This window comes from Epinephelus moara, chromosome 17 (genome assembly GCF_006386435.1).
Source record: "Epinephelus moara isolate mb chromosome 17, YSFRI_EMoa_1.0, whole genome shotgun sequence".
Classification (NCBI taxonomy): domain Eukaryota; kingdom Metazoa; phylum Chordata; class Actinopteri; order Perciformes; family Serranidae; genus Epinephelus; species Epinephelus moara.
This window is the reverse complement of record NC_065522.1, coordinates 5,368,081-5,380,878: the sequence shown is the minus strand read 5'-3', so window position 1 is coordinate 5,380,878 and position 12,798 is coordinate 5,368,081. Positions and strand designations below refer to the sequence as shown.

The 12,798-nt window shown below is 41.9% G+C and overlaps 1 protein-coding gene across 2 annotated transcripts in view; it reads left to right on the top strand.

Moving 5' to 3' along the window:
* The window catches only part of eml3 (EMAP like 3), a 76,295-nt gene that overhangs the window by 28,923 nt on the left and 34,574 nt on the right, over positions 1-12,798 (top strand). The window contains exons 2-4 of one of the 2 annotated variants that reach the window (XM_050067290.1): positions 6,894-7,070; positions 9,634-9,748; positions 9,943-10,452. In XM_050067290.1, the coding sequence (XP_049923247.1) occupies positions 6,894-7,070; positions 9,634-9,748; positions 9,943-10,452 (802 nt within the window). The remainder of the gene's footprint in view (positions 1-6,893; positions 7,071-9,633; positions 9,749-9,942; positions 10,453-12,798) is intronic. The other variant, XM_050067291.1, reaches the window with a different exon arrangement.

Here is a 12,798-nt window from a genome sequence, read left to right as displayed (position 1 = left end):
GGAGGTTTGGATTTTAAAATTTTTCCTTTGTGGTGATGCAGACTAACTTCAGGATATTGGTGTTGTGATCATCTTCTCCTTCCACTGTGTCTCTCAGGTCTTGTGTGTTTTTTGTAATGAATGAAGTCCAGTTGCAGTCACACCTAATGCTTTTTATTCTTTGTCAGCTCATTTCTGGTCAGACCACCTCATAAAACCGTGGAGTGCTGTTAAGTGACACATCACTCTGTTACCAGAATAAACTTTGTTTAGATTTTTCCCCCCGTGGCTCTGTGTAGTTCTGATGCCTTTCAGGCCCCATGACTTTTGGTGTGTATATAATAAAGTGGTGTGAACTCTGAATGCATAGGAACTGAATAAACCATAGTGTGCTTTGGTCTTGACCAAGGACACCAAAGTACAGGTCATCTTTAGTGTTCTTGATATAATTTTTTTCCAAAAACGGAAGTTGTGTCCCGTAGCAAGGGGGAGAAAAAAAGAAAGGAAAAAGTGGAGAGGTCTGCTGGGTTATTATTAATGTTCGGTCTGCAGCATTGGAGAACTGTCTGCAGTGTGTACCAGTAAAGCCGTTGTTGTTCACAACTCATATGAAAGCAGGTCTTTTGAAATGGCAATATGTTGTATGAACTAGTTCTAATAGAGCATAACCCGACCCTTAGTCTCTGGGTGATGGTGTATACAGCTTCAACAAAAAACTATGGTCTTGCAAAGCTAAAAAATATGTCATTAAATTCTAAAATGTGCCCAAATGCTTGCCTAATTTGAAGACGAACGAAAAAATAACTGTCTGCTTTTTCTGTACCATTAACATAACATTTTTAACAACATACAGAAATTTATTTTAAGTAAAAATCACAATTCTTGTGCCCTCGGAGCTTGTCAAACAACCCCCAATTTAAATAAACACAAGAAGTTTGTGCTCTAGAGAAAGGATCAGCACTCAGTGAATCACCTCCTATGCCCTATGATAAGCTATTATGGCAAGGCTTAACTATACAGACCAGTGAGCAGTGATAACTAACACGTCTTTGGGGTCATCGGGTGGGAACCTCCTTTCACCAGTGTTTCATCTAGTTGGTCCCACGACACCTCCAGGAGGCTGGACCGTGATCTCTGGCGTCCCAGAGTCCCCTAATGCCAGGTCTCACTGCTCCCCACACCAACCCAATAACCTCCTTTACCTTACTTACACATGGCTTTCTCAGCCCAAACAGCACTGCCACCTTCAACAAACCCCAACTCTAACCCTAACACACTCGACACAGCGTTTGAAAAAAAAAAGGTCAAATTAGAAGCAACTGGTTGCAGTGAATTAAGTTGTATTTCTGCTAAAAAGAGAATGTGAGACAGAGTGGTGAATATGACATGACTGTATTGTTACACTGATGGCATTAATGCTGTGGAAATGCACATTATGGTTTTGTCAAGACAACAGGTAAACATGGAGAAAGTGTTGAGTTTGCACTAACATAATTATAGAAAATAAAACTACTTCTACTCTGACTAAAATTCGATACAACATATATTCATAAGAAAACATATATTCATAAAACAGGATATAGAAATAAAAGCCTGTTTCTAATAAAGGCCTTGTTCTTTCTGCAGCTGAGGTGAATATGATTAGAGAGTTTATGGTAGTCTCACTTTAATATAGGGACATCCTAAGCTGAGCTTTACTTGGCAGTGTTGCTGCTTCCGTTTAGTCCTGCACAGCCAGCGCTTAAGATAGGTCTGGCTGAACCTATCATTATTCCACACTAAGGGTAAAAAAAAAACGTCTGGGTTGTTTGTGTTTCTACTATCACAATTGTCTTGGGCGGTGCCAGGCCGCAGCAATGGTGCTCTTGCAAAATAGTGTCAGGAGGGAACTTTTATACAAAGGAGGGTGAGCTCTGGCTTTAAAATGGCTAAATTCCTGCCAAAGAAAACTCACCATAAAGCATTAAGAGCTGTTTTAGTGTGTAGTCAGTTTAAGTTAATTTTATTTACAGTATACAAATACAAGAGGCCCTTACTTTTGGCCTGGTGATCCATTGACTCAGTGAGCTTTAGTCCCGCATTTCAAAGTGCTATCCATTTAGAGGTGGTGAAATTTTAACGTTTTGTGAAGCCAATGTTTTGCCTTTTATTTTGCTCTCTGACAGCTGGTTAGCTGGTTACTCTCCATTCGCCACTGGTTAGCTAACGTTAGCCTTGGCTGCCCTGCACTGAATGGATAACAACGCTAGCTCCCACCTCATCTGGCTACTGCACAATGGGCATTGGGCACTATGTTTCTGCATGTTAATGCGACTAGCTGGCTGTCATACTCCCACCAGATCCCGCTGTTGTACCGTGCAGTAAACTCAAGGGTAGCAAATTAACCCATAGACCGACATGTGAAACAAATGTGAATCAAAAATATTCTTGGTGATAACCAATTAACTGTTGACACCCAAAGCGTGTAGGTTACTATGCTAGAATAGTTTCATGCAGTAACTGGGATTTTAAAAACAGTAACAGGCAGGATGCAGAAAAGAAAAAGAAATCCATCTAAAATTGGTGGCCAATGGCAGGCTTATACCAGCAGTCTACACCCTGTAAGCCAGACTACTGTCTAAGATTTCCACAAAGTTAGTCCAGAGCAATACAATTGCTAGAGACTATTGTATGTGTATTAACAGAGAATTTAGATCCATGTGGAAAAGAAGCTTTAGACTACAATAACTGACACTGTATGATTCCAGCTTTTGGATTTCAACTGTTAGCCTTTACTAAAATTTAATTTGAGCAGGCTTTAAAGGATTTGTGCAGAGAAAAGTGGTGTCTGAGGACCTCTTACCTACTTATTACTGAGTGGGAAAACCATTTCCTTGGAATTCTTGGTCAATTAACGCTTGTGCTTTGTTGGACTGCAATGCAAAAATAAAACTTAAAATGGCTGAGCGAGAATTAAGTGGCTGGATAATCACGAGAACTACCAGCACAGCTGAGTTGAGCTGAAGCAGGAAAATATCCTCCTGATGCTCGCTATGCACAGCTTTGTCCCATCCTGTGACACAAGAACAGAAGGAGGCATTCCACACACTTGCACACACACTTTTTGGATCAGAACCAGGTACGTCCCTCATATGCACTCACACACACACACACCAGAACTGTAGCTCTACTCAACACACAATAGGGTCTTTGAGAGGCTCTGGACACTCCTCAGTTGGAGTACAATGCTCTGAGCAGCTGTAATCCTGTCTCCAAATGGACAGCGAGCCAGAAAACACAGACATGTTTATCTTTCTATATTCCTGAGGACCCTCACTGACATAATGCAACAAAAGCCCCAATAACCCCTAACCCTAACCTGAACCATCACAAATAACTGCCTGAACCCAACCACACCCCTTCCCCATATTTAAACCTAAGTCACCTCCATACCTCATCTCTGTGCATCCTTCAACTCTGATTGACAATCCCATTAGATCAGCAGCTCACCAGCAAGTGAATATGACTGACAAAAACTTAAGCAGGGTTGAGCCCAGGGTTGGAATTTAACTGTTGTGTCCACTTGTCGCTGTGGCTGGTGGATTCCAAAATCTACTAGCCACTCATTAGATTACCTTTTTTTGGGCTGGTGGGTGAGGCAAAGCTAGCAGTCCCTTGTATAATTTACCAGCATATGGCTCATGCTAATTTCCAACCCTTGCTAAGCCTGGTAAGCCTGGTCACAACCTGAAGGGAATACTATACAATAACACACTGACAAGGAGAGACTGGGACCTCTCCTTATCAGTGTGTTATTGTATAGTATTCCACAAGGCCTAACCAGCATACGTCTAATATCTTGTTCTAAGTGCTTTTGGCATTGCTTTGTATTTAAAAGAGTTTTTATTGTGCCCATGCATCAAGAGCTACACCTTGGGATGTTAACAGCCTCTCTTTTAACCTAACCTAAACCTAAATCTAAGCTTAACCTTAAAACCAAATCTTGACCTTCAAACTGTCCTTTGAAGTAGTGAGAACCTGCCAAAATATCTTCACTATGTAATTTTGTCCTCACAATGCCAAAATATCCTCACAAGGTTGAAATGTCCTCACAATGCTGGCATGTCATCACTACAATGGTTGTAAAGGTCCAGTGTGTAGGATCCAGGGCGATATATATTGGCTGAAATTGAATATGATTTAATATGTATATTTTCTTTAGTGTATAATTACCTGAAAATAAGAATCATTGTGTTTTCATTACCTTAACATAAGCCGTTTCTGTCTACATAGGGAGTGGATCCTTGTTTATGGAGATCGCCATCTTAACTGCCGTGTTTCTTAAGTAGCCCAGAACAGACAAGCCAAACGTTGACTCTTGATAGGGCCATTTGTTTTTTTGTGTTTTTGCTTTTCTGTGACGGCCACTCTGAATAGTTTTTGAATCCCCATAAATCTGAAGGCTTAGACACACCAAACCAACGTTGGAGAACTAGAGGCGACAAGAGCCCCCTCCTGTGATCATCACCATGTCTCGGACAAAAAGTTGCACGTGAACACACCAAACAGACGGCCAACAAGTGCATATGTTCTGTGCCTGTGTGAGAGGACATACCACTCCATTCCAGCAGCTGGTGATCATCTGTAATGGTCATTCTAAAAGGGAAACTTAAAGAACATCTTGACACTGGTTAGCCAGTTAGCACATCAACAACACAATCCAATGTTGAAAGAACCAAGCATATTTACCTTGCGATTCAACATGCCAAATTGGTGGAAAAAGGCCAACAGTGCAGTCCGCACTGACAAGGGCGGTAGACGCTTATCAATGGCCCAACTTTGACCAATGGCCAACTGTTGGCTTGGTGTGTCAGGGCGTTTACACGCGGAACCTTTAAACTGAAACGGTCCTCACAAAGATAGCACTACAAGCCAACACACAGGAATGACACTAGAGTGACTTAACGAAGCAGAACAATTTTTGTTATATTTAAGTCATCTATTACCAAATTGTTAGCATGTATTCAGTTCCTGTTTCTTATTCTCTTTCCATCCCACGGATTTTACACAATCCTTCAAAATAAAGGGAAAAACTGCAGTGTAATTGTGTTTCCATCAGTTGGGTTGGCACAAATTCCTGAGCATCCAATAAAAGACGGAGAGTGATGGAAAAACTCTTTCAGCTTGCAGAGGTTGGTGTGTATTGGAAAGGTTGCTGGTATCCTTGAGTGTCAGCTGAAAGTGGTTAATTTTACACTCTCATCCAAAAAGCAAAGCAAAGTCATGTTCTTATACTCATGTTCCAACTTAATGTCATGAAGAAAATAATTGGGACTGGATTACTACTACGGCTTCCCTTTAATTGTGAAGTCCTTCACAATATTTATTACAATCAGTTTGCTGTGTTGCTAGCTACCGTCCTCACTGGTTCTTCTGAGGAGTGTTTAGTAAGCCAGTCTACCACCCAGACTGAAACAGTGTTTTCTTCAAAGTTCCTCCCTAGCACTCCCTCAGCACTGATTCACTGAGAACATGAGTCAAAGTTAAGTTGTAGCACACATCCAATTCTTCACAATGTGACATACATAGGGAGTTATTCCCAGTGTGGAAGGCTAATACGTTTGTCATTCTTATCTATAGTGATAAATGAGTACCTTTTTTTTTTTTTTTTTTTTTGGCTGCGGTGTATTACAAACAGGCCAAGGGCAAGATTTCTTTCTTTTCACTTTTGCATTGAAAAGGGTTAGTTTAGTTTCAACAAAGTCACACAATAACACAAACTAACTAACAGATTGAAGCAGTGGTAGACCAGCAGCTCCTGTGTTCATCGTGCTAAAATTACTGTTTTTTGTCAATGGAGTCTGGTGGCTTTGATGAAAGCACAGATGGGGAACTGAAGCTGTTATTGGCTTTCCAGTCGGAACAGCCTGTCTAAAGGAAAGGTAAAGCGGTAAAAATACTCTAAATATATTGTGTACACTTAAACTGATGTTTGATTTTTAGGTGGGACTTTTCTTCAGGTGGCTAATATATGTTTTGTTGCTGACCCCCATACACACCAATACAATGCTTAGCTTCCGTGTTGGACTCCAGCCTGTTTCTCCAAACTGGGGGTGTGCCAACAGCTATCTACTCTATGCAATACACCAATTATGGATAAGTACCCATACAGCCCCACTTAAAAAATTCTGAACTTACCCTTTGATATGTGTTGTTCCTGATTTAAAAAATATAAATTAGAGAAAAGAGGGGGGAAAGTATTCCTCATTGGCAACGAAAATGAAGGGTTTGCTGAGGTTTACAACATTTTAAGAACCGCTGCTTTAGGCTATTTGAGTACTTTGGTTATATTAAAGTCAATGAAGAAAAGTCAAAAAGTAAAATGTATCCAACAATTTCTAGAGAATGCTGATTATCTTTTGAGTCTCTCTCTTTTTTTCTCTTTTGTTTTGCTCATCAATTTTGTGATGCTAGAGTCCTATTTGCTACTTCAGCTTTGTTTAATGTCATGTTTTGCCAGTTGTATCCTATATAGCCTGTAAACAAATGTTCAGTACTTCACATAAAATTTTACTTTACTCATGTGATTTTGGCCCAAGATAATTAGAAACAGAGCTCTAACAAACAAAGCAAACAGAGGAGATCATCTCTACAGTGGCAGTGGTTTTGTTAATGTTTGCTTCAATATTTTAGTTTAGTCTTCATATTTCATGTTTAATGTGTGTTGCTCTGTGGCAGTAAACAGTTTTGTCAGGGTTTTTTTATGTAAACTCTGCTTGATGTTTCAGATCTGTGTTTTCAAGTCATGAACAAACAGTTCTTAATATAGCAAGCCTTGAATTAATCAGATGAAACTGACATACCGATGAAACTCGGTTTGTTAGGCTCATCCAAGTCAGGCTTGTCACATTAAAACCCCTTTGGTCTCTTTTTAGATGATGCGTCGGCGGATGGCAGCGCTGAGTTCCCAGACCGAGCTTCCATGATGGAGGTGCGTCTGCAGGCGCAGGAAGACGAGATCACGCTGCTGAAATCTTCACTGGCTGATGCCCTGCGCAGGATCCGCCTCCACGATCAGCTTCTACCATTACTGAAACAGCAGCTCATTGCAGGTGAGTGAACTTCAACAGCCCCATGGTACAGTGGATGGTACTACCATTACCCAGTGTTTTTACACTTGACAGTTACTTAGAGAGAGACAGTCATGTACACCATATTGTACTTTAAAATTTTCTGTTTTGTGAGTGAAGGAACCTGAAATGATCAAGTTTAGCTTTTTTCTTTGCCTTGTATGTACTTAGTCTGTATGTGAAGCTGTATGTTACATTAGGTTCTTGATTCAATACACACAAGGAACTGAATAGCTCATCAGATTTTTTTATTCCTTTGCATGGTTGGAAATTGTTCTTCCGTCCCATTCTCATGCATGCAATATGTCAAAAACACCTTGAGGGAATTTCTCCAAGTTTGGCACAAACGTCCACTTGGACTTGATGAACACTTGACTAAATTTTGGTGGTCAAAGATCAAGGCTACTTTGACCTTGCACCTGTCCCATTCTTGTGACTGTAATATCTCAAGAGCACTGTAAGGGGAATTCCTCGAATTTGACACAAACGTCCAACAAATTTGGTGGGTGAATGTCAAGCTCAGTGTGACCTCACATAACATGTTTTTGGCCATAACTCAAGAATTCTTAGCGCTAATTATGATAAAATGGTGAAGTGATGACATTTTATTTCCAAAAGGTCAAAGATCAACTTCACTGTGACATCATAATTTTCAGTGTTAAACACTTTTCCAGCCATTACTCAACATCATACCTCAGGAGACATTTTGGTCAGATACTGAATCAGTGACACGAGTCGTGGGTGTCCACCTTGAAACTTTGCTGATTGTATAGATCTTCTGTGCTGCTGTGGAGAAGATGTGTGTGAAGCAAGTCATGATTTCACAGACAATGAAGTGCGACTTGACTTGTTCATGATGGCATACATCTGCAAAGCGATAATTCTAGTTTTCTAGATCATTTCGTCAGTGAGATGCTGTGGTTGTTTAGCTGAGCTGCAAATCGAAATGTAAAGCCCTGTTTCAGGTTCTTACATTTGATAAGTTTGTTAAAACTTTAAAAAAAAAAGAAAAAAAAAAGGTGCCAGCACACCAAAAAAAACTTAATGTTCACAGAGCTTGGCAGGTGTTATGCAAAATCTTATAAACTTAATCAGTAATTTATATTCTTGACTTAGTGTGAAGGCACTGAATGGATTCATTGATTCCTTAATTCATTCCTGAATCCTTCCATCCCTTCATATGGCTAGGTTATGTTTTCAATACATTCACCCGTGTTCCCTCAAACACTGGGTGGCTGAGCAAGATTGGTTAGCTTTGGGTACTATCAGTTAGGTGCACTCTGTAGCCTGCTTTTGAGCCATGTGTGTTGACTCAGGTGACTTGCCGCTGACCGGTGACTCATATTGTGTTAAGATAAAACCCAAAAGGATTTCTACATAAGGATCAAAATATGACAAAAAGGGGTGAGATCATGTGGAGTGTATTTACCTTTTCTGAATGGCCACTGTTGAGGACATTTTTGAGACGAGTGAGTCATGTTAATTTCAGAAACGGGGTTAACGAACACTTTGAGACACTCTCTCCTCAAGGAATTCAAATAAACACAAGAAGTTTGCGCTCTAGAGAAAGGATCAGCACTCAGTGAATAACCTAAGCCCTATGATAAGCTATTATGGCAAAGCTTAACTACACAGACCAGTGAGCAGTGATAACTAACACATCTTTGGGGTCATCAGGTGGGACCCTCCTTTCACCAGTGTTTCAGCTAGTTGGTCCCACGACACCTCCAGGAGGCTAGACAGTGACCTCTGGCGTCCCAGAGACACTCCCCTAATGCCAGGTCTCACTGCTCCCCACACCAACCCAATAACCTCCTTTACCTTACTTACACATGGCTTTCTCAGCCCAAACAGCACTGCCACCTTCAACCAAACCCAGGTAGTTCCAGGTAGAAACAGTGCTGATACTACCTTTCCTAGCACATTCACCATACCCTATTTCACACGCTACATAGCATAACTACAGGGAATTCATTGGTATTGCACTCTGTTATTCACATGAAAAGTGATAAAAGTAGTTTTATGGAAACTGACAGAAGATTTTCCATTTTTTTTGTTTGAAGTATACACCGAGGCCTTGAAGAATTTGTTAAATTGCCATGAATATTGTGTGATATTATGTTAAATTTGTTTCTGTTTTGCCCATGACACCAGAAATCTAAGAACCCCCTAAGGTCCTGAGAGGTGACTTTTGTGTGCACAAATTAATTAACTTGTTCCCACAAGCCAAATAACATGTGGCCTGCTACTGCAGCAGCTACAACTCATACATGTGGTGTGGTGATGTCGACCGAGCATATTTGACAGAGTTGGCAGTTCAGCTTGCTGAGATGTCACCAAACATTCTAAAGTAATTAAAATAACTATAGTAGTTGACAAAATGCTTCCATACACATGATGGATCTTGAATGAAGCAGAAAAATAGGTATCAGATGAAGTACTCTGTTGGTATCAGTATCACTTTAAGGGTACTGGTGTCTTAATTCTTAAACGATACCTGGCCCTGGTCATCAATCAAATAATAATCAACTTCCATCCCACCCAGTGAACCCAGGTGCTGCTCGAGTGCTGAACCAAGTGTGCTGCTCAGATGGTTGCACCAGCAGCAAAAGACTGTCCTCCAGCTCAGCCAACGATGGGATCCGCCACCCTGCTACCAGGTACTGAACCTACACACCAAGGGCTCAGAAGGACAGGAGGGATGATGAGAGACCATTGTTATCTTATTTTACCTAATGTATCAATAGCCATACTGCTTGCTACATCAGAGGCAGAAGCCTGGTTGTGTTCATGTAATGTGTAATTTACCTGTGTTACTCTCTCTTGTTGACCTCAACCTTTGAACTATCTCTAGCCAACTGTCAGACAGCATTGTGACCAATGCAAATGGCCACATAGGAAGCCCAGTGTCCATTAAGCCAAGACCAAGACCAGAAACTCTGGACCGGTCAACCCAAACAGAGCCCATCCTCTCAGGGCAGGACACTGTGCAGGACAGGGTCCTTCTCTCCAGGCAGGTTCAGAGCTTGCAGCTGGAGGACGCCCTCCCTCCAGGGGAGCCTGTAGTTGAGGGGATGCGGGCAAAGCTCCACCGTGTCCCTGGCTTGGAAGAGGAGGATGAGGAGCAGGAGGATGATGAAGATGGAGGAGGGGAGCAGGAGAAAGAGCTGAGTTGGGCGTCGTCAGTGGAGGAGCCCATCCAGCCCACCACGATGAGAGGCCTGCAGAGGGAGGACTTCCAGGATGGAAGCTGCTCTCCAGAGGAGCTGGGCTCTGCCTCGACCTCAGTCAGAAACTCGGACCAGAACCTCAGCCCCCGCTCTGCACCCCTGACCCCCATCCTGGAAGGAGAGAAGAAACAGCTGTGCGTGATCTCGCCACCCTCTCCCTCACAACCGCTGTCTTCATAATCATCTCTCTTGCATGATTGATTGCATGGCTTTTAAGGACAAATCAAAGTGGTCTTGATTCTGACTTGTGTGACTGCAAAACCCTGTTGCGCTGCAAACCCCCTTATGAAACAGTCGGCCTCAGGTTGCCAGGGTGTGATTATGCCGTGTTAGAGCAGGAAACCCAAGGGGGATGACATGTTCTGTCGTCATGCTCGCTCAGGCCTCCGTGTGTTTGAGCAGGGGGGCGAGGGAAACATAAAGCCGTAGCGGAACATAATGGCAGCACTCGTCCGCACTGAGTGACATTTCCAAGATTAGCTTCACGGCGCACACAGATTTGGGCCCAGTGGAAAATGTGATGTGAGGGCAATTGAACACAGTGTAATGTACAAAAACAGCTAAGACCAGGATTACAGTTAGAATATGTATACACTGAGACTGAAGGAAAAAGGTCAGCGGGTTTGCGTGCTGTACAGATGTAACCTTTCAAGGACAGAACATGTTTTGAAATGCCATATCTGTCCAAGCAGCAAACATCAGAGTTAATATCCATCCAGAGTGCTTCTCTCTGTAGCCACAAAGTATTTAACTCTGTAAGATGATGCAGATGTGCAGAGTTGACACAGTGCCATGAGAGATCTGCCAGTCAACTGGGGTTTTGCAGGAACACAAATCCGCCTTAAATCTTGATTGTTTTTAATGCAGTTCTGCTCTTTAATCAAACCTTTAACATTTTCCTTCTTAAACAAATCAAGGATCTCTTGCATGCTGTGATTCGTTCTCCACTGTGATCTCACTTTATAGTGATTAGAAAGCACAGTGCTGGAGCGCTGCTGCTTTTGTTTACTGGTGCATGCATCTTTTGTCCTACTTCCTTGTTGTGGCTTGTAAAAGTCTTTCATTGGTGATGGGTAACGTGCGCCAGTCCCTCAGCTCTGCCATGCCCCTCTATGGAAACCTGAGGTACTGGGAGAGTTGTGCTTCTGTGCTCAGTCTGCTACACCTCTAGATTCAACACTTTATTTAAGATTACAGATATTTGGGAGGAGTAGGTGATTGCCAGCTTAGTTTCACTTCCTTGATAGCAAGCTAGTGACATAGATAGACGCCAAAGCTTTTTATAGTCCCATAACACTTCCTCTGATGATGCCGCTGGTACAGTGGCATGTCACCAGGAAATGGGGTGTGTTGAAAGAAATTCTAAGTAACAATTAGAGATAAATTATGGTTCACAACTGTACTTTTGTGTGTGGTCTTGTTTATCTGTCCTCAATGAATTCAGTTTGGCACACAAGTGTGAGCACTCCTTTTAAAATTTAATAACTACCAGTTCAGGAGTAGGATTCGGGTGGATTGCCAATAAAAGAACTAAAACTAGTATAGGCCAGGAGTTAAAGGTTATTTCCACTTTATGACAACTTGGGTCAAATATCTGTGGTTTTATCCAACACCTACATCAGTGATGATAACATTTAAGTCACCTCATTTATTGCTGAGATCTGGGAACAAGATGACATTTCTAAAAAGAAGTTTGACAGGGCAAAAACCTGATCAGACAGGTTGTAAACAAACTCCCAGCTTAGCCAAACATGTTTGGAAGAGAAAACAGACGTTACCAGCCAAGCAGTCTGTTGTAAACATCCATCACAATGTTCAGACTTCCTGCTCTAGATAAACTGTTGGCTTGTTTACAACCTGTCTGACTGCTCGTGTTACTTGAGTGTTCATCTGCTCTAAAGTAAACCGCTAACATTAGCAAGCCTGGCTAACTCACTTACTACCTACAGTAACCTAAGCTTATTCTCAAGACCAAGGGTTAGCATATCATCAGCCAACTACACCGTGTGCGGTTACAGTTGATTTTATCAAAAGCCCCGTTCAGGACTGGAACACTCACTGTGTTGGTGAAACATTGGCCCCTGACGCTATTGAGTTTAGGGTAATGTTAGCAGCTCCGTCCTACTCTGTAATAGTTTCAGGGAAGTTTACCTGACGCAATAGCTTGTCCAAAAAAGTCCAGTATCATGCATCTCTGCTTACTTGAGTCGTGTGCAAGTTTTGACAGGGTAGTGTTGTCTCCAATCTGTTGCCCACTTAAAGGAATACTCCGACGATTTAGGAGTTATGCCCTTTCTCAATCATTTTCATATTGAGACGACATGATCGATATCTTTTTTATGTCTGTACGTCCAGTGGCTGGGTCTCAGCGTTTAGCATTGCGGCTTAGCTTAGCGAATACAATTGAAGTCTATAGGGGGTCAGTAGCCTGCTCTGTAAAAGTGAACAAATAAACGTTACAGAAATTCTGAAGCTGGCGT